The sequence below is a fragment of the Orycteropus afer genome, unplaced genomic scaffold, assembly GCF_000298275.1.
Source record: "Orycteropus afer afer isolate SDZICR_OR568_19922 unplaced genomic scaffold, OryAfe1.0 scaffold00010, whole genome shotgun sequence".
Lineage (NCBI taxonomy): Eukaryota > Metazoa > Chordata > Mammalia > Tubulidentata > Orycteropodidae > Orycteropus > Orycteropus afer.
The window spans coordinates 16,785,759-16,806,561 of NW_006921597.1; the positions used below are offsets into that span (position 1 = coordinate 16,785,759).

Genomic DNA, 20,803 nt, shown 5'->3' on the forward strand with positions numbered 1-20,803 from the left:
TTGGAGAATACTATAAAAAAATTTGTCTTCTTTGTACTTGCAACTATTCAGAAATAAATTATGTCCCTAGATGTAAAATTTCAATATTACAAATGTGTCAATTCTCACATATTAATTTCTAAATGTATTACAATTTAGCACCCTAAAAGGCATGTGTATTTTAATTTAACAAGTTGATTGTAAGTTTCATCAGAAAAAGTATATCAGTGAAAATTGTCAAGAAAATATGTAAAAGATGTCAAAATATTGTATAAAGCATTTATTTATTAATGGAAAATAATAGAAAGTTCAGAAATACTTTTATATTTGTATAAATGTATTTTTTCTTCTTCAAGTTACTGGGATCCCCTAACTGATGTGCTATTTTCTTTTTCTCATTATGTCTGTGGGTATGTGTGACTCAGTGCTCATACAGGTCAGGCTATTTGGATTCCTCAGGCAATGGTGGAAGCAGGAGGAGAATGATAAACTGAGTGTTTTTCCCCCAGGGGATCAGAAAGATTTCCAGGACAATTTTCAAGTTACTCTAAAATGGAAAAAACAAAACTCTCTTGAAGAAATAAAGCATGCCTTAGTTTCTAGACAAGAAAATTTTGGGGATCTTGAGGATTAATTTTTATGTAGTTGGTAAGACTCTACTAATTTTCCACAAAGATCTTAGGCTGTTACTGTCCCTCTGTTTGCCAATGTCTTTTCATCTATCAAAGAAGACTGAAAGACAGAGTGAATATCATTTAATCTAAAAGATGCCAATTGCTTGGGAAGTAGCTTGATTGATAGAGACTCTGTAGTTAAGAGTTGTCATCTTGAGTTTTTGGTCTGTACAAAGGGGACAGTGTCTTAGTTCTCTTCTCTAGAGCTGCTATAATAGAAATACCACCAGCGGATGGCTTTAACAAACAGGAATTTATTCTCTTACAGTTTAGGAGGCTAGAAGTCCAAAAGTAGAGTGGTGGTGCCTCTATGGGCTGGGTGAAGGCCCCTCAACCTTGGGCTTTTTAACTTGTTGCAGTCTCACTGGAGCTGGAGATGTCTCCTAACTCAGGCTACTGCTGGCTGCTGAGGCTAACAAACTGAAGGTCAGAGGTCAAATGGCACAATCCCAAAATGGATAAGCAACATGGCAGACCACTGGTCCAGGTCCAGGAGCAATCCCAAGATCAGCAGGCAACACAGAGGTGAAGACTCAGCCAAATGCAGGATCCAGATGTGCTAAAGAGCTAGAGACTTTTCTCAAAGCTTCTTTTTATATTCTGGAAGCAGGGCATACCCCAAAGGCAGATATTTAGCTGCTCACAGCAGATTCTACCATGGAGGTGATTACAATCTCATTATGGGGAATAACTACATCCAGCTGCTAAGCTACTCAAGGTCACAGCCCAGCCGAGTTGACACACAGCCTTAACTACCACAGACAGTAAAGCAGCTGGATGGAGTCAGATCAGCAAACTGAGGAAGTGAGTCCAATAGGGTAGGCTGAAATAGGTCTGGAGAAAGGTTAATAATAAATCCCAGGATTTTTAAAGAACTCTCCATGTGTCAGGCATATATCCCTGGAGAGCGTGAGTAAGTGGATAAAGTATGAAAAACTTTCTAAACAATGTTATTTGAATGGGTCAGAGACTTAGGAGGCTATTGGTAAGCAACCCAGATTGGGCCAAGGTGTCCCTTCCCTGGGCTCCCACCCCACAATATCTTTACCTCTTCTACTGGTCTCTGAGTTCCCGTAGGGCAGGGATGGTGTGTATTAATTTTGGAATCTTCAGTATTTAGCACAATACCTTAACACAATGGGCATTCAACAACTGCTGTGGCCGTGTGGTAGCCAGCTTCCAAAATGGCCCCTGATGATTCTTTCCTCCTGGTATTCATGCCATTGTGTAGTCCTCTCCCACACTGAATAAGAGTGACCTGTGTCATTAATAGGGTATGTGGGAATGATAGAGTATGAATCCCACCATGGTCTTTATTGGATCACTTACTTAGGAGAAGCTAGCTGCCACTCTAGGAGTCCTATAGCAGAGTCTACAAACAAGGCACTGAAGTCTCCTGTCAATGGCCATCACCAACTTGCCAATCATGTGAATGAGCCATCTTAGAAGTGGATCCTTTAGAGCTAGTTAAGCGTTCAGGGACTTCAGCACCAGCCAATGCTTGACTGCAACCTCACAGGAGGACTCAACCCAGAATCACCCAGCAAAATTGCTGCTGAGTTCCTGACCTACAGAAAGCATAAGAGATTATAAATATCTGTTACTATTTCAAGTGGCTAAGTTTTACAGTAATTTATATTCAGCAATGGGTAATTTGTAGAGTTAGGAATTTCTTGCTGGTTGATTGCTATTCAGACACAAGATTGCCTAACATCAAAACTGTTGGAGATAAGTCATCCATTCATTCAACCAGGTTCTATCAAGTGCCTGGTCTGTGTCAGGTCCCAGGTATCCAAGGATGAGCACAGCACTTAGGGAATGTGAATCAACTACTTCCTGAGAAGGTTAGAAGGAGGCTCAATGCACTGAGAAAATTCTTAGCCCAGAGCAAGGAAATGCTTTCAGGCCAAGGTTGGCAGCTGCCCCTGCACCTGTGCCCTCACTTATCTGCCTGGCTTAAGCCAAGTCCTATGGGGTACAACTGCTGGCAGTGGCAAATCTATGGCCTTGGGGGCATCAAGTTTAGATAAAACACACCCTGACACCTGCAACTCTTGCCTCCAAGTAGTACCAACCCACCCTCCCGAACACATCTTACCCTCCCTTCCCCCTGCATTCTAGTTTGTTTACACTAAGGAGTCAGGCTCTAGCAAAAGTAGTTCACAGTGTTCTTTACATCTTACTGCCACTCACACCTCCCAGGATGAGGAGAATGGGGGCAGAGGTGCAAAGTCTATTTTTCTCTGATAGCAGCTGCCCTCTCCCCATACTGCCTTGGGCTGGGAAAAGGGAAAGGAGCCGGCATCTGCAACATTCCACAGCTGCCCCATCTACCCCTTCCAAGGCTGTGGCAGCAAAACGGGCTGAAGGGAAAAAAATGAGTAGGGCTAATCATGTTCCTTCTCTGAAGCAAATCCCTTCCATGACCCACACCACTGGTTTTGGGTGTGGAGCCAAGTCCTGTAGTGGGAAAATTACATGCTTAAATGAATGCTCCATTTGGAGCTCTGTCCAGGCCTCCAAGTGCTTTCCTGGCCTTGAGACCTGTACCTTGGGCCCTGATATCCCAGCACAATGTCCTTCATTCTCTCCCTGGGCTTCCATGGCCCCAGAAGGAAAGGGAATGGCCCTCAGTGCTGAGCCAATGTCTCAGAACAGGCAGTTCTATCAGTAATGGCTAGGCTGGGGCTAGGGATGGGGCTTTGCTGGGTTTCTCTTCCCTTGGGGTGTGTGTGGGGACTCATTCTCATGAATCTGAGTTGGGTAGAGATGGGAGGCTGATAGCCTTGGGAACCTGTGGCCATGAGGTGGCAGCTGTGCTACTCCCACAGTGATAAAAAAAAGGGGTCTCCTCTTTATAAAGGCTTAGGCCAAAAGCCCGAATGAGGCCCCAGTGTGGAGGCACGATGGGGAGGATGCTGCTCTGGGCCTGTGAGTCTCCTACATTTTTGGCTGTTCTTTCCCACACATTATGGGGGTGTCCCTGGGAATGGGGAGGGAGAGCAGAGACCTGTTTCAATGAGGCTTCTACATGAGACTCCTTCCATGCCTCAGGCTCTGAGCAGGGGGCTTGAGCTCAAACCAGGGAATGATGAAATGGGGTCCTGAATCTTCAAATCAGGAAGCTGGTTTGTATTTGTATTTTATGTTTGTATTTGCTGTTTCAGGCTTGGCTGTTCTGCTGCAGGTGCAACTAGGTAAGAAACAACACAACCCTCTGCCCACATCCCATCCTAATAGTTACTCCTCTTTCTCTCAACTCTGCTTTTCTTTCTCCTTGATTAATAAAGTCAGAACTAGACCCCAACCTCCCAGCTAGTTCTGTTGGATCCCAGAATGTCAGAACTAAGAAAACACATCTAATGCCAAACTCCTTACTTCATAGATGAGAAAACTAAGGTCAAAAGAGAAGAAGTGTCTGCTCCTTTGTTTTTCAGTATCATGACTTAAGACCACTTAAAAATGTTTTTAAAAAGCAAAGATGTCATTTTGAGGACTAAGGTGTGCCTGACCCAAGCCATGGTATTTTCAATTGCCTAATATGCGTACAAAAGGTGGACAATGACTAAGGAAGACCGAGGAAGAATTGATGCCTTTGAATTATGGTTGATGAAGCATATAGAATACACCATAGACAGCCAGAAGAATGAACAGATGCGTCTTGAAAGAAGTACAGTCAGAATGCTACTTAGAATGAGGATGGTGAGACTTGGTCTCACATAATTTGGACATGTTATCAGGAAGGACCAGTCTTTGGAGAAGGACATGATGCTTGGTAAAGTACAGGGTCAGCGAAAAAGAAGAGTCTCAACTAGATGGGCTGACATAGTGCCTGCACCAATGGGCTCAAACGTAGCAACAATTATGAAGATGGTCCCAAACTGGTCAGTGTTTCTTTCTCTTGTACTTAGGGTCACTGTGAGTTGGAACTGACTCGGTGGCACCTAACAACAACAGCATTAGTTTCTATTACCTATTCTTCTTTTTGTTTTCTCTTTTTGTTCCCTCAAAGGTTCTCATATTCCTTTTAATTCTTCAGCATTGGGCTATGCATATGAGACATGATGGAGGCCCAGATAGGAGAGTCCAGTAGAAGAGAGTGGAGAGAGAATGAGCTTCAGAATAAGGCTGCCTGAAAATAGGAGCTATACAATACATATTTGCAGACTAGATAGATGAATGAGTTGGTATTAATCCTAACCTTGCAATTCTGAGCAGTCAGTTTTTTCAAAGTCATCTAAAAATGTTTCCCTCATACAGTTATGAGATTTAAAATTTAAATGAAATAATGCATATAAAGCCTTTAAATAAAGCATGTTACATATGCCTTCTACCAAGGGCAGCTATTTTATTGATAATTAACTTGAACAGTTTATGATGAAGCTATGCATAGAATTCAGGGAGCATAATTGATTACCCTGACCACCTGATTCTGTGACAGCAAATTAATTTTATTTTGTATGTTGACTATGATACATTTTTGTAGTTTTCTGGGTTATGAAAGATGTTTAAGTCTCTTCCATAGGCATGGGAAAGGAGTACAACAGCATGCTACCTCTTAGGTAACCCCTCCCTTTGAAGAATCATCAGCTAGTGAGACTGACAGTGCAGCCTCAGGCTAGAATGACCTGTGCTTTCTCCTCTCAGGCTCAGCCTATAAGCTAGTGTGCTACTTTACCAACTGGTCTCAGTACCGGCCAGAACCAGCCAAGTACTTCCCTAAGGATGTGGACCCATGTCTGTGCACACACCTGGTATATGCCTTCGCCACCATGAATGAAAACAAGATTGCTCCCTATGAATGGAATGATATTGATGTCCTGTATCCTCAGTTCCGAGCCCTTAAAGAACGGTCAGTAGGAAATGAGACTACAGTGAGTGAGAGATGGGGAGGGAAGGGCAAGGAGAGGAATAATAGGCAGCCTCCAGTTCATTTTCAAATATAAGATTCTGAGAGGCAAAGTCCTTTGTAGATAGTTTCTTCCTGAAAAGAATGTGTCGATTTCGGACACATGTAAACATTAATGTGGGAACACAGGGAGAAACATTTGGCTATGGGAACTTTAGAGTTTGTACTTGGCAGCTGTCCATTCACCACAGAGTCAAGAAAGAGGAGTGATTTTCCCATGTTTGCATCCCACAGGCTCACAGAAACCTCTCTTAAATACTTCTCCTTTTATCTTTCTACAGCAATGGAGATCTGGTCAACTTGTTGGCCGTTGGCGGCTGGAACTTTGGCACTCAGAAGTAAGAGCTTTCCCATCTCAGGGGATAAAGGTGGAGGCAAAAGAGTCCCTTAGGGTAGAATGGGAAACAATCCAGATAAGGAGGTGAAAATGGATTTTCTGAGGGGAAGGAGGCCAGCACCTATGAAGCAGACTGATGTCTGCAGGTACAGAAGAAACAATGGTAGAGAGAGACTGTGGTGGTGTTGTGTGCCTTTAAAATCCTAACCTTGCAGTCCCGAGCCTCATCTAAAAATGAAGATAAAATGTCTCCTTCATAGGGTTATGAAAATTAAAATTTAAGTTGACGATGGATGAGGAACCAATTTTTCTAGATATTAAGTCTGTTTCCAATATATGACTCAGCATAAATGTAATAGCATTTTTTGGGTGTCAGAATTGCTTCACTAAATGCATGGAAGACTGCAAGTCACATCTTAATTTGAGAAGTGGTAAATAAAAAAAATGAACATCTTAGAATCAAAGATATATCGTATCAAAACCACTGTTCCCTGAGAGATCCCACTAATAAAAATATATATGTAACTTTTATGTTCTAAATAAATAGAAAAATACTATTTTTTTTAAAAATTGTTGTTTTGGTTAGGCCCAACTTCTAAGGAAAATATTTTTTTTTGTAAACAAAGTATATTGAAGAAAAAAATTGCTTTAAACATAAGAACACATCTATTAATTAACATGAATTGTTTTCTGTTCCTTTATGTTAATGGTAAAAATACAGCAGAAATTATTACGCAATGTATAATAAAAGTTTGTATCAGATGGTGTTGGGAGAATCCCTAGGGTCTGCTGATGTTATTATAAATGAGCTTTCTGCCTAGGTTCACCACCATGGTTGCCACAGCTGCCAATCGCAAGATCTTCATCTGTTCCGTCATTGACTTCCTTCGTCAGCACGGGTTTGATGGCATTGACCTGGATATAGAATACCCCGGGTCTCGAGGAAGCCCACCTGAGGACAAGCAGCGATTTACCATCCTGATTAAGGTAAGAGTGAAGTGCTTATCTGGGTCATCTTGTAGAGAAGGTGGTGCCTTAGTGGATTTTCTATGAGAAATGTGTTTCCTGGGGATACCAAAAGTTCCTGCCTTCAGACAATACACTGGTAAAGGGGTGTGTTGTTTGCAAGACATAGATTCTTTCCGGCTACCCTAAGCCAAAAGAGAATTTATTGGAAGGACATAGGTATCTGAAAGAACTCAAGGAATAAATCTTTCAATTGGGAAGGAGCCATTCTTTATGTAGCCATTAAGTGAGTAAATATTTATTGAGCACCTACTATGAGATCTGGGTATTGTGCTTCATATTGTAGATAGAGCTGTGAACAAGATAAACATGATCCCTGCTATTGTGGGGCTTACAGCATAGTGGAGGATACAGACATCCTCCAAAAAAATGTATCACGTAATTGCAAATTTTGGTAAGAGCTATAACAGAAGCAAATAGGTGATCAGACAAGTCTTCTGAGGGGAAATGACATCTGAGATATGAAGAACTAAAAGGATTCAGTCATACAAAGAATAGTGAGAAGAATATTCTAACAAAGTGCTAATAGTATAAGCAAAGGTCTAGAGGCAGGAAAGATCTTAGCATTTTTTACTGAAGAAAAGCAGTTCTGGTGGTGCATGCCTAAGACATTTGACTACTGACCAGAAGGTTGGCAGTTCAAACTCACCAGCCACTCCATGGAAGGAAAACTGGGCAATCTCTTTCCATAAAGATTTGTTGTTGTTATGTGCCGTGGAGTCTGACCTGACTCATAGTGACCCCTCTTTGGGTTTCTGAAGAGGTATCACTATGGAAGTACGTTGCTCAACCTTCCTTCTGAGGAGCCTCGGAAACCCAATGGGGGTTGCTCTGAGTTGGAATTGAGTCAACGGCAGTGAGTTTATATATCCAAAACCAAAACCAAACTCACTGCCTTTGAGTTGGATCTGACTTATAGCGACCCCTCCTTGGGTTTCCGAGGCAGTATCACTACGGAAGTAGATTGCCCCATCTTCCTTCCGAGGAGTGGCTGGTGGGTTTGAACTGTCAGCCTTCTGGTTAGTAGTCAAATGCTTTAGACACTATGCTACCAGAACTCCTGAGTTTATCTATGTATCTGTCTGTCTGTATGTATATATACTGAAGGAAAAAAATTAATTATAAAAATATGTATCCACTGATGAACATTTTTGGCTAATGTTAGGGCTAGATCTTAGAAAGGGAAGGTAAAGTTAAAGTAGGTAAGCCAGTTTCTAGGAGTTCTTAGGCTTTTTTTTTTCTGGAATTCCCATTAAAGGTGACTTGGATTCAATGGCTCTTAGTCTCTTTTCTTTCTGTCCCAATTTATACTTTACTAGGGCCCATCCCTGTGTATTACAGGCTGTTTCTAGAAAATAAAGAATGGTTGTAAGCTGGAAACTAGCCCAGGAGGTACCTACTACAGGGAATGGACAATAAAGACATGGCCACTCAAATCCACCCTTTCATCTCTCTCCAGGAAATGTTACAGGCTTTTGAAGAAGAGGCTAAAGAAATAGGACGCCCCAGGCTGCTTATCACAGCAGCTGTATCTGCTGGCAAAGGGACCATTGATGCAGGATATGAAATTGCAGAGATTGGGAAGTGAGTGTACTGGGTCTCTCAGAGCCCTCAAATTCTACAGCACAGATTCTTTTTTTTTTTCTTTCCTTTCTCTCTCTCTCTTTTTTTGTTGTTGTGATTTGGGTGAAAATTTACAGAACAAATTTACTTTCCATACAGCAGTTCACATACACTTTGTCTCATGACATTGACCACAATTCACCACAATGCAATAGCTCTCCTCCATTTCCTCCCAACAGTCATCTCTTCCCTGTGTCCATCCCTTCATGCACCCCTCCCCCCTGAGCTGTCTCCCTGTGCATAAACAGCCCTTCTTTCTCCCATGATTGTTCTCTCTACAGCACAGATACTTAAACTTTTCATTAGAGAGTATTCCAACCAGTGGTTATGTAAACATCAGATTTGGTCATGTTGATACCTTAAGTTGTCAAGGAGGTCTGGGCAGTTGGTGGCTCTGGGATCAAGTGGTGAGCCCTTTAAATTGTCACAGTGGTTGGGTGGGCTTTGGGGAGAAGAGATTTCAGGATTCAGGACTATGGCAAATTCTTATAATAGCAATCCTCAATTTCTTTGGAAAAAGGCTTAAAGTCAAGAACATTATCATTGGCAAAGCAATAGGAGAGCTGCTCACCTGGGCTTCTCATGGCCATCGAGATGTTTGTTTCTGAGACATGTGCCTTAACTCCACACATTATTTCCTAGACTTCTTCTCTGGGTTTTTCCTGTTTCTATATCAAGGAAGCTAAGGAAATTTCTGTTCAGCCCTACGGAAGCTGAAGGAGATAATCTGTATAGCCCCCTGCCCTCAGGAAGTCACCATTGGTGGGGCCATAGGGATATATCCTTGACATCATGGGCTTCCTACTGCTACTATTTCTTACTCTTTAATTGTCTATAAGAAAATAGACTCAGAGTCCAATTGGGTCAAAATCTCTTGTTCCAGGCTCCTCGATTTCATCAGTGTGATGACCTATGACTTTCATGGTGGCTGGGACACATGTACAGGACACAACAGTCCCTTGCATGTAGGATCCAAGGACCAAGGCGACACACGTTATTTCAACTGTGTAAGAAAGAAAGCCTTCAAATCATATTCAAAGGGGTGATGGGCAAGGGGTTGGGGTGAGCCTTGGTTGTATATTAAAGCTTTCTCTTTAGGGGGCAATGAGCCAGATGTTGTCAATCAAATGTGACAAACACTGATGAGGAAATAATGCCTATGTTGCCTTCTTCAGGAATTTGCCATGAAGTACTGGAGAGACAATGGGGTCCCTGCAGAGAAGCTCATGATGGGGTTCCCCACCTATGGGAGGACATTCCGGCTCACCAGCTCTGACACTTCAGTCTGTGCCCCCACCTCTGGAGCAGGGTCATCTGGTCCTTACACACGTGAGGCTGGCTTCTGGGCTTACTATGAGGTAATCCACATAGCTGATTCAGGCTGAAAAATGCACCAAGGAAAACTCTTTCACTCTCCAAGTCACTCTACTACACTTCTTTCCCTGAATTCCTACACTCAGGTATCTCACAGCTCTGAGAATAAACAAGTTGGAAAAGATAGGTTCAAGGCTCCAGAATAGTTTTCACTCTAAAAACAATTTAACCTGAATCTCCTTTTCTGGTTTGAAATGGATACCACCATCTTCTCTGTAACCCCAAAGCAATATTGAATTCTATTACACCCATATACACAGCTGGAGAAGGATTTCAAAGAATTTCACTTCCCTGTCAACTTGAATTGATAATGTTTATCCAGTCCTGTGGTGAGAAGAATTCTGAGACTGATTCTGTGACTGATTCTGTGAATGATCAGCAGTGTTTTCCAAAAATTCAAGAGGGAAGAATGACGATAGCACATACAATCATGTTTATTGTTGTTGCTATCAAGTAGACTCTGACTCATGATAATCCTCAAGTGCAACAGAATGAAGTACCCAGTCCTGAACCATCTTCATGATCATTGGCATGCTCAAGTTCATTGTTGTGACCACTATGTATTTTGAGTGCATTCCAACCCAGGGGGTTCATCTTCTAAAACTATAACAGACAGTATCCTGATGTGATCCATAGGGTTTCCATTGCAAATAGATCAGCAAACCTTTACTCCTAGCCTGTCTTAGTCTGGGAACTCTGCTGAAACCTGCCCACCACAGATGACCCTGCTGGTATGTATTTCAACTACCAGTGGCACAGCATTAGAGCAACGTGCAAGCCACTACAATACAACAAATGACAGGTGATAAGCTGGATGATAATGCTTACTATTTCTTAAATAATCTTTGTACAGAATTAGAACTTCACTTGTTTAGCCTGAATTCTGTAGAAATGTGCTTCCATGTTGTGAAATAAGATCCCTTTCTAGAAAAATGGGTGGTTAATGTAGATTCTTTAACAATCCCTTTTCACTCCTCTCTCATTTCTTCTTATGTTTCTTCTCATTTAATTTCTCTTCTAATACGTGCCATAGACCTGTGATGTGCTCAACATTGCCTGCCTAATTCCTCCCATAGATCTGCACATTCTTAAGTGGAGCCACAAGTGCCTGGATTGAAGACCAAAAAGTTCCATATGCTTATAAAGGCACTGAGTGGATTGGCTATGACAACATCCAGAGCTTTGAGTATAAGGTATGAACATTGGTTTTTTAAAAAAAGTTACAATTCTGTCTTTGAGTTCTGAGCTCCTCGGGAGCCCATTTCCCTAAGATCTGTTGTTTCAAGCTTTTAAATATGCATAGAGGAAAGCTAGACCAACCTCACTATGATTTTTCATTTTTCCAAAACAAGGAAAATAATATGATTAAATATAGTTTAAAATTTATAGTATGATGCTAAATATATGCTATAAAACACTGGTATACATTAGAAGAGTCTAATATATTTAAAGGGAGCTCTGGTGGCATAGTGCCTAAGGCATTTGACTGCTAACCAGAAGGCTGGTGGTTCACACCCACCAGCCACTCCTTGGAAGTGAGATTGGGCAATCTACTTCCATAAAGAGAGTGCCTCGGAAACCCAAGGAGGGGTTTCTATGAGTCAAATCCACTCAACGGCTCTGAGTTTGTCCTGGTTTTGAATATGTTGAAAATTTTTTCCCAATTCTTGTCTAGTATAAATTCCTACTGGTTCATGTATTACCACTTTATTCTTGATTCCACACAGAGAAAAAGCCTGTCTATTGTACAGATAGGTAAGCTGAGAATTATAGATGCTGTGACTAGTCCAAGGTCTCATGGGTAGAAAAGGCATAGATCAGGAATTGAATATGTTGTCTGACTTAGAATCTAATTCTTTCCATTGCACTACTCTGTTAATTTATCTTTGCATAATACTAGTCAGGAGAAACGTGGTCGGTGAGGAGGAAGAAAGGGGCCATATCATGCAGTTTTTAAAAGAGTTAAAGGTTCTGGCATCAGATATACCTGATTCTAAATCCCTACAGTCTGAGACTAGATGAGTTCCCACAATCTGTGAAGGAGTAATAATAATTGTACCTAGCTCGAAGATCTTGGGAAGATTAAGTGAGGTAATAATTTATCCAGAAATGCCAATATTAAATAAAAATTAGTTTTATTTATTTGTGTATCAACTGAGATAAGAAAAGAATTGAGATGAATCAGTTAATCATGTATCTTAAACCCCAAAGTACATATACTTCCATAAAAGAAAAATTGATAGGGTCCCGGCCCCACCTGCAGTTCCCTTCCTAATATCACCTATCACCCTACACCCCATTGTCCACTTGTTGCATAGATTCCATCTGATTCTGGTTGCCAAGCACTGTTTTTGTCCACAGGTTGACTTCCTCAAGGAGAACAATTTTGGTGGGGCCATGGTTTGGGCCATTGATCTGGATGACTTTTCAGGCTCCTTCTGCAACGAGGGCAAGCACCCACTCATAAGCAAGCTGAAGTCTCTCCTGGGCCTGTCCTCACGTATGTCACTGCCAAGTTATATGCATTGTTCCAAAGAAGATACAAGTCAAGCTATAAGGAATGGCAAATACATTGGGGCCAGCGTGCATGCAGGCAGCCACAGAACTTACAGACCTTCACACATATGAATAGGGAAATATTATAGAAAATGCTTTTACAGAAATCTGATTTTCACTCAAAGGGCCAGTGTTAAGTCTAGTAGCTATCATTAGCAAGGACTTGAATATACCTATTACCCTACAGGAGTCCCTGGGTGGTGCAAACTGTTAATGTGCTTGGTCCCTAACTGAAAAGGTTGGAGATTCAAGTTTGCCTAGAAGTACCTCAGAAGAAATCAGCTATTGAAAGCTCTCAATATCACAGTTCTACTCTGACACACACGGGGTTGCTATGAGTTGGAATCAATTCAATGGCAACTGGTTTTTGGATACCCTAGAGGTAGTCCTTGCTGCTCAGGAAAATCTAGACTGGGCAGCTGTTAAGGAAGAAGAATTCAATCTCTTGAAAGCCAGTCAGATATATGCATTGATGTTTATGTCTCGGATAGACCACTTTCCTCTCACTGCAGTGCCCATATTCTAACTCAGAAAAACCTGGAGTACTCCCATTTGATGCATAGATTTTCTGGTTTGGCTCCTGGTGGGAAGGGTAGATGGAGGTTGTGAAGAAAGGCAGGGACAGAAACTCACCTTGGTCAATGATTCAGCAGCCTGAAGGAAGACATCTGTTCTTCTTATGGTCTTATATATTCCTTGGGGTAAGCATCACCCCTACCCAGACTAAACATGGAGGTGGGACCAACCAAAAAAAACAAACTCACTGCTGTCGAGTTGGATCCGAGTCATAGCAACTCCTCCTTGGGTTTCCTAGGCAGTATCACTACTGATGTAGATTGCCCAACATTCCTTCCGAGGAGTGGCTGGTGAGTTTGAACCAGCAGCCTTCTGGTTAGCAGTCAAGTGCCTTAGGCACTACACCACCAGAGCTCCTGGAGATGGAACAGTGGAGGATATAAGAGTTTCTTAATGTCTACTCTAAGTAAATTCCTAGAATCCTTGATTTTTAGAACTTTAGAAATCTGCACAAGTGATTATAAAATGATCTTGCTAAAATTAACAGCTAGTAAGAGGCAGCAAACTGTAGTGGCTGAGAGCTAATAGAGTAAATGCAATATAAAACATGTGAATTACCAGAGGGAGAGTAAAGAAGTAAAAGGATAATGTTGAAGGGAAACATTAAAAAATAAAGTACAAGAAACAAAGCATAGAAAGATGACAACAATCCAAATACATAAAATAAATATTCAACAAATAAATATGTAAGTCTTCTGCTCTGTCACTGCAGGGTTGGGTCCATTTTCCCCAGGGTAGAACTGGAGGAGTAGAACCCCAGGGCTGCCATGCTACTAGGACTTCAGTGGTTCTAGTCCCCCCATCTGATGTTTTGGACTTTTGTTTCCTTGTAGCATTCTTACGAGCTACAACTTGGAACCCTTTCAGGGCTCAAGTTCTTTGAGAACAGAATTGATAATGTTGTTGTTGTTCTTGTTATTTGCCATCGAGTCGGCTCCGACTCATAGCGACCCCTCCTTGGGTTTCCGAGGCGGTATCACTACGGAAGTAGGATTGCCCAACCTTCCTTCCAAGGAGGGCTGGTGGGTTTGAACCGCCAGCCTTCTGGTTAGCAGTCAAGTGCCTTAGGCACTATGCTACCAGAGCTCCCAGAATTGATATAGGAGAATTGATATATAGCTTGCTGCTTCTAAATACAAAACCCTGTTTATTTTGCTTTATATCCCTATAGAATGTACCCCACCAGCCATCAAGACCTGGTATAACCAATCTGTGATACCAAGAAGTGAAGGCTTCTGTGCCAACATTGGTGGAGGTGGCGGCAGTGGCGGAGGCAGTGGTGGTGAAGGTGGTGGTGACGGCGGAAGTGGTGGTGATGGAGGCAGTGGTGGTGAAGGTGGTGGTGATGGAGGCAGTGGAGGAGATGGAGATTTCTGCACTGGCAAAGCAGATGGCATCTACAGTGATCCTGAAGACAACACCAAGTTCTACCAGTGTGCTGGAGGGAGGACCTTCCACTTCCAGTGTGCCCAAGGCCTAGTCTTTGACCAGAACTGCAAGTGTTGCAATTGGGCTTAAATGGAAAGTGTGGTAAAATTCTACTATATCACAGATTCTCTTGTGCTGCATGTCAAACTACATCTTCCAATATTTCATAGTCTATTATATCAATCTGTCACTTGAGAATCCCTGCCCTACTAAAATACCATGATAAGATTTCACTCTAGTAAAACCTAAAAAACTGCACACCCCTTGAACCAAATCCAGATGTCAAATAAATACGGCACAGCAAACTTTATTCTTTGTATTCATTTGTATTCTTGCTTATGTGCTTGTGTATACAATTAAGCATTTTAAAGGAACTAGAAGTTAATCTTAACCCACTGCCATTGAGTTGACGTACACTGGGTTTCCAATGCTGTAAATCTTTACAGAAATAGATTACCTCATCTTCCTCCCACAGAGCAGCTGGTGAGTTTGAACTGCTGACTCTCTGGTTAGTGGCCAAATGTCTTACCCACGACACCACCAGTGGTCCTTGGAAGTTAATCTTTCTGAAGGGACATTATTATTATTTTCTTTTATTATCAAATCAGTGGCTATTTTGGAAAATAGAGTTCCCATCCCCAGGAAAGGGCTTGAGTGGATGTACCAAACATCAGTGTGAAAGATGTTTTATCACCCCTGTCAGTATCTTCCAAAGAAGGAGCCCAAAATCCTGAGTCAGAAAAAAATCAACATTAAGCACATTCCCTCTGAAAAAACCAGCATGTGTATGTGTACACACACACACACACACACACACACTATGGATCCAAAGGAGAAAGAGGTTGGAGGTGTGTGGTGGAAGTGCTAAATTAATCCTGGCTTATCTCAAGATAATAAAAATCATCAGATTAAAAGGCACCTATATGTTGGGTGGGAGCTCTGGTAGCATAGTGCCTAAGGCACTTGACTGCTAACCAGAAGGCTGGCGGTTCAAACCCACCAGCCACTCCTCGGAAGGAAGGTTGGGCAATCCTACGTCCGTAGGATACTGCCTCGGCAACCCAAGGAGGGGTCGCTATGAGTCGGGGCTGACTCGATGGCAAATAACAACAACAACAACAATAACATATGTTGGGTAGTCTGTCTGGTGCAAATTATTAATGTGCTTGGCTGCTAACTGAAAGGTTGGAGGTTCGAGTTCACCCAGAAGTGCCTTGGGAGTGATCTACTTCTGAAAAATCAGCCACTGAAAACACTATGGATCAGTTCTTCTCTGACACACCCAGGGTCACCATGAGTTGACCTGAAGGCAACTGGACTGGACATATTGGGTAAGAGTTTTCAGCCTGAGGTATTGTGGTAGTTCAGTTTGCATGCCACCTTGGCTAGACCTGGTTGAGTGGCTGGGCAGCTGGATGAAGTTACCCCATGATGAGACTAGTAGTCAACACCATGGTGGAATTTACTGTGAGCAACTGAGTGGCTGCCTTAGGAAGGTGGTCTGCTTCCTGCATATAAGGAGAAGCCTTGGGGAATGGTCTCTAGCTTATGGCACTCTTGAACCCTACATGTAGCCGTGTTGTTCAGCGGCCTGCCATGCTCTGCCAACCTTGGGACCTTAATGGACGTGTGGTTTGGTAACATTGGGACTGTGCCTTTTCACTTGTCAACCTTGGGCTTATCAGTCTCAACAGCCAGCAGCTGTCTGAGTGAAGAAAAGCCTGTAGCTCCAGTGGGCCGGGAGCAGGAGGCAGAGCTGAAGCCGAGTAGAGGGGCTTTTACCCAGCCCCTAGAGGCTGGCACTTTGAACTTAGACTTAAAGCTTCCAAACTGTAAGAGAATAAACTTCTGTTTGTTCAAGCATCCCATTTGTGGTATATTCCTGTCAGAATGGCACTAGGTAACCAAAACAGGTGTCTTCATCATTATCTTAATATTCCAACTCGATTTCCCAATAGAGACTTTTTCATTCTTCAGCATTTCATTATTTCAGAAGAAGTTGACCCTTAAGAATTAGGGTCCAGAGCATCATAAGCACAGGAGGTTTCACCTCTTACTGTCCCTTTTTCCAGCTAACACTTAAATACGGCACAGCAAACTTTATTCTTTGTATTCATTTGTATTCTTGCTTATGTGCTTGTGTATACAATTAAGCATTTTAAAGGAACTAGAAGTTAATCTTAACCCACTGCCATTGAGTTGACGTACACTGGGTTACTTACCATAGGGTGGCCCTACTTACCTACCATAGGGTGGCCCTTAGAGACTATAGTAGGCTAGAGGCAGCAAAACCCAAAACAAACCAATTGCCATTCAGTCAATTATAATTCCTAGTAACTCTGTAAGGACAGAGTAGAACTACCCCCTAGGGTTTCCAACACTGTAAATCCTTATGGAAGCAGACTGTTACATCTTTCTCTCATGGAGCAGCTAATGTGTTCGAACCACTGACCTTTTGGTTAGCAGCTGAGCACTTTGACCACTGTACCACCAGGGCTCCTAGAGACACATGTGCCTGTGAATCCACCAGAGATGGAAAAGCACAGAGCTTTTCTGCAGCCGCTGGCAGCTTCTCACTCTTTGGTGTCCAGACACATGCATACCTGTCCCATCTTTGGTAATTTCTAAGAAGCCTAAGTGAGCACTAAAGGACCTTTCATTAAAAGATTAAATAAATCTCACAGAGTGACCATCCTGAAGGAACTACACTGACTGCAGTTACTGTTGGAAAGAACGGGGCTGATCTCCTAGGCCAGAGTATCTGGATAATGACTGTGGCTGCTTTGAGTTCTGACCTTCATACCTCCAGACTCACATGTGAGGTTTTAGGGGGTCATTTGACTTGGGGAGGCAGACCCAACCTGTAGCCACTCTGAGGCAGGGGGAGTCCTCACCAGGCCTCCAGGGACCCAGTAGATGAATGCATTTGGATAACTGCTGTATTTCCAGTTCTTAATACTCTGCCTGATGTTTAGTAGGAATATAATAAATTTATGGTGACTGATAGACTAAACAGATGATGTAATGGAAAGGGAAACTTTTGGTTCTGTGAGTTTTACATCAGTCCTGGAAAGGCAACCAAGCCAGAACTTACCCACTCTATGCTGGGAGACTCAAACCTGGAAGAGCTCCTGAAACATAAAGGTTTTACCCTGCCTTAAATATCTTCTGTATCTAGCAAGCCTCTCCAAGAAACCAAACTCACTGCCACTGAGTCGGTTCTGACTCATGCTGACCCCCACTGGGTTTCCAAGGCTATAAATCTTTACAGAAGTAGATCACCTCATCTTCCTTCCATGGAGCGGATGGTGGGATTGAACTGCTGACATTCTGGTTAGCAGCTGAATGCCTTATCCACTATGCCACCAGAGCTCCTTAATGCACCTATGACATTTGATTGCTAACCAGAAGGCTGGCAGTTCAAACTCACCAGCCACTCCTCGGAAGGAAGGTTGGGCAATCTACTTCCATAATGATACCGCCAAAGAGGGGTCGCTATGAGTTGGATCTGACTTGACAGCAGTGGGTTTGGTTTTAAGTGAGGCCAAATCCCATTGACATTCTTGATATGTATAGGCCCATAGCCTCTTCTTGCAAGGGTTAGAGGTCAAATATATAAAATGGGTGGCTGGGAATCAGAGCAAGAGGGCAGGACCCACCAGAATTTCACTCAAATGAAGTCACTCCACTGAACACCCAATCTGAATCCCAGGACTCATCTATTTATTAATGACCACAAATGAGTACATGAAGATAGAACACTGAACTAGTTTTAATGCTCTTACACAGCAATTGTAAGTCCCTTTCCCTTCCTGGGCCCCGTGCTGGCAGATAAGAGGGCCACAGTGACACACAGACAGAAGAGTGGCTCTGTCTTCATCCTGGAAATTCTGTAGTCAGAAGAAACCCATGAATGTAGTCACCGCCTCTCAATTGTAATACAGACTTAGGTAGGCCACACGGTTCCGATGCTTTCTAAACTCTTTGTCTGTGGACAGCTGCAATGACAGAATATTGTTAAGCTCAATATTCTAAAGAAAATCCTCCAATTCTGGTATCCCTGGCTGTACATTATAGCTGCGAGGCCCAGCTGAACTCCAACCCATAGTAATCTACCAGTTATATGAGGTGCCATCAAGTTGACTCAACTCACCCGACCTCATTTGTGTCAGAGTAGAACTGTGCTCCATAGGTTTTCAACTGCTGACTTTTCAGCCAGGCCTTTCTTCTGAAGTGCCTCTGGGTAGACTGGAACCACCAACCTTTTGGTTAGTAGCTGAATGTGTTACAAATTTGCACCATCTGGGACCCATAGTAATCTAGCCTTAGTGATTGTCTCAGCATTCGTATATACATCCTCCTGCTACCATCTCAGTCTGGTTCATATCATGTTAGGAATTATTTGCTAATTCAATGTATACATTCTTTCTCCAAATAGATGGAATGCTTCTTGAAGACAAAAATTATACACCTAATTCTTGAGTGTCACCCACAAGCTCTAGCACAATCCTATTAATACATTAAGCATTTAATGAATATTTGTGGAATTAACTGAATGTTCCACTAGAAGACAATAGGCACCTTGGAATATTATGATTGCTAGCTCTGGTAGCATAGTGGCTAAGGCACTTGACTGCTAACCAGAAGGCTGGCGGTTCAAACCCACCAGCCAATCCTCAGAAGGAAGATGGGGCAATCTACTTCCGTAGTGATACTGCCTCGGAAACCCAAGGAGGGGTCGCTATGAGTCGAGTCCAACTCAACGGCACATAACAACAACACAACAAGAAGCATGGATTTAGTGTTTATGAGGTACTGTGCTAAATGCTTCATTATCTCAATTAATTTTCATATTTTATCAGGTAGATTGTATTATACCCATTTTACAGATAAGAAAAAAGAGGCTTTGATAAATTAAGGGGCTTACTTAAGATTACATAGCAAGTAAATACTGGAGCTAGTAAATATAGGCAGTTTGTTACCAGAATCCATCTTAACCAGAATGCTCTACAGCTCCTTGATAATCTAATACTCCAGGGATGTGATGGAAAGAGCACTGGATAAGGAGACACAAGACCTTAATTTGAACTATGCAACCTCAACAAGTCACTTTAATCCTTCTGAGTTTCAGTTTCTGTCTCTATCATACAGGGATCATTCTCCTTTATCTACCACATTAGATTTTTTTTTTTTTTTCCCCTTTTAACTTTTTGAAGGTTGGGTAATCTACTTCCATAGTGATACTGCCTCGAATACCCAAGGAGGGGTCGCTGTGAGTCGGGTCTAACTAGACGGCACATAACAAGAACAACATTGTGATTTGGGTGAAAGTTTACAGAGCTAATTCATCTTCCATTCAACTGTTCATGAACATTTTGTTTCATGACATTGATCGCAGTCGCCACATTGTAACCGTTTTCTTTCTACTTCCTCCATGTGGTTATCTTTTCCCTGTGTCCTTCTTTCCCACGCATTCCTGCCTTCTACACAAACTCTGACCTTCTGATCCCCTGTGGTTGATTTTCCAGCCACTCTGCAGAAGGAAGATGGGGCAACCTACTTCTGTATAGGTTTATTGCCTCAGAAACCCAAAGGGGTCGCTATGAGTCGGAATCAACTTGATGGCAGTGAGTTTGATTTGGTTTTTTGCTCCTCCTTGTTGTAATTATTCACCTCTTACATCTGTTGTTTGTCTGAAGGTTAAGCTACCCTGAGAGTGAGTTCAATTCCAGACCCAAAGGGTGACTAGTGGCCACAGTCTCAGGGCTTTCACCAATCTCTATCAGATCAGTAATCTTGGTCTTTTTCATGATTGTGAGTTTTATTCCACATTTTCCTCCCACTCTATCCAGGATTTCCAATTTTGATCCCTTTCTGAGTGGTTGGCAGTAGTAGTTGGGCACCATCTAGTTCTTCTGATCTTAGGGTTGTGTAGGCTGGGATTCTCATGGTCCATTAGTGCCTAGGACTAATTGTTTCCATGTGTCTTTGATTTTCTTCACTCATTTTTGCTCTGGATGAGGAGAGACCAATAGTTGCATTTTAAATGGCTGCCCGCAAGCACTTAAGACTCCAGTAACTACTCATCAAAGTATGATGTAGAACAATGTTTTTGGGTGCTACGTTATGTCAATTCAGCTTAATGTCCCCAGGGACCATGGTCCTGAGCCTGCAGGCCCAGTGACTCACTCTATCTGTTTGGTTGTGGCTAAGAAGTTAGCCCCAGGGACAACTCAAGGACGCACAAAACAGCAGGGCAGAAGAGCAGGAGAAAGGGGATTAAAAGCCAGGAAGCCAGACAGAGGTACAGTCAGCCACAGG

At 42.4% G+C, this 20,803-nt stretch overlaps 2 protein-coding genes across 2 annotated transcripts in view; one reads left to right on the forward strand and one right to left on the reverse strand.

Annotated features, from left to right (window-relative positions):
• Window positions 1-3,559: 3,559 nt before the first annotated feature.
• LOC103205142 (acidic mammalian chitinase-like) lies at window positions 3,560-14,572 on the forward strand. Its single transcript, XM_007950412.1, has 11 exons — window positions 3,560-3,584; window positions 3,821-3,850; window positions 5,301-5,505; window positions 5,844-5,900; window positions 6,721-6,886; window positions 8,385-8,509; window positions 9,432-9,555; window positions 9,724-9,906; window positions 10,999-11,115; window positions 12,284-12,422; window positions 14,226-14,572. The coding sequence occupies exons 1-11, from the start codon at window positions 3,560-3,562 to the stop codon at window positions 14,570-14,572; spliced, it is 1,518 nt and encodes a 505-aa protein (XP_007948603.1).
• A 3,839-nt stretch (window positions 14,573-18,411) lies between these two features.
• Window positions 18,412-20,803, reverse strand: part of PIFO (primary cilia formation) — an 11,148-nt gene continuing 8,756 nt past the window's right edge. The window contains exon 6 of the mRNA XM_007949300.1: window positions 18,412-18,480. Within this exon, the coding sequence (XP_007947491.1) occupies window positions 18,412-18,480 (69 nt within the window). The remainder of the gene's footprint in view (window positions 18,481-20,803) is intronic.

Coding starts and splice junctions, on each gene's coding strand:
- LOC103205142 (XM_007950412.1), top strand. CDS start 3,560: ATGGGGAGGATGCTGCTCTGGGCCT. Junction 8,510..9,431: donor GAAATTGCAGAGATTGGGAA/GTGAGTGTACTG, acceptor CTCTTGTTCCAG/GCTCCTCGATTTCATCAGTG. Junction 12,423..14,225: donor TCTCCTGGGCCTGTCCTCAC/GTATGTCACTGC, acceptor ATATCCCTATAG/AATGTACCCCACCAGCCATC.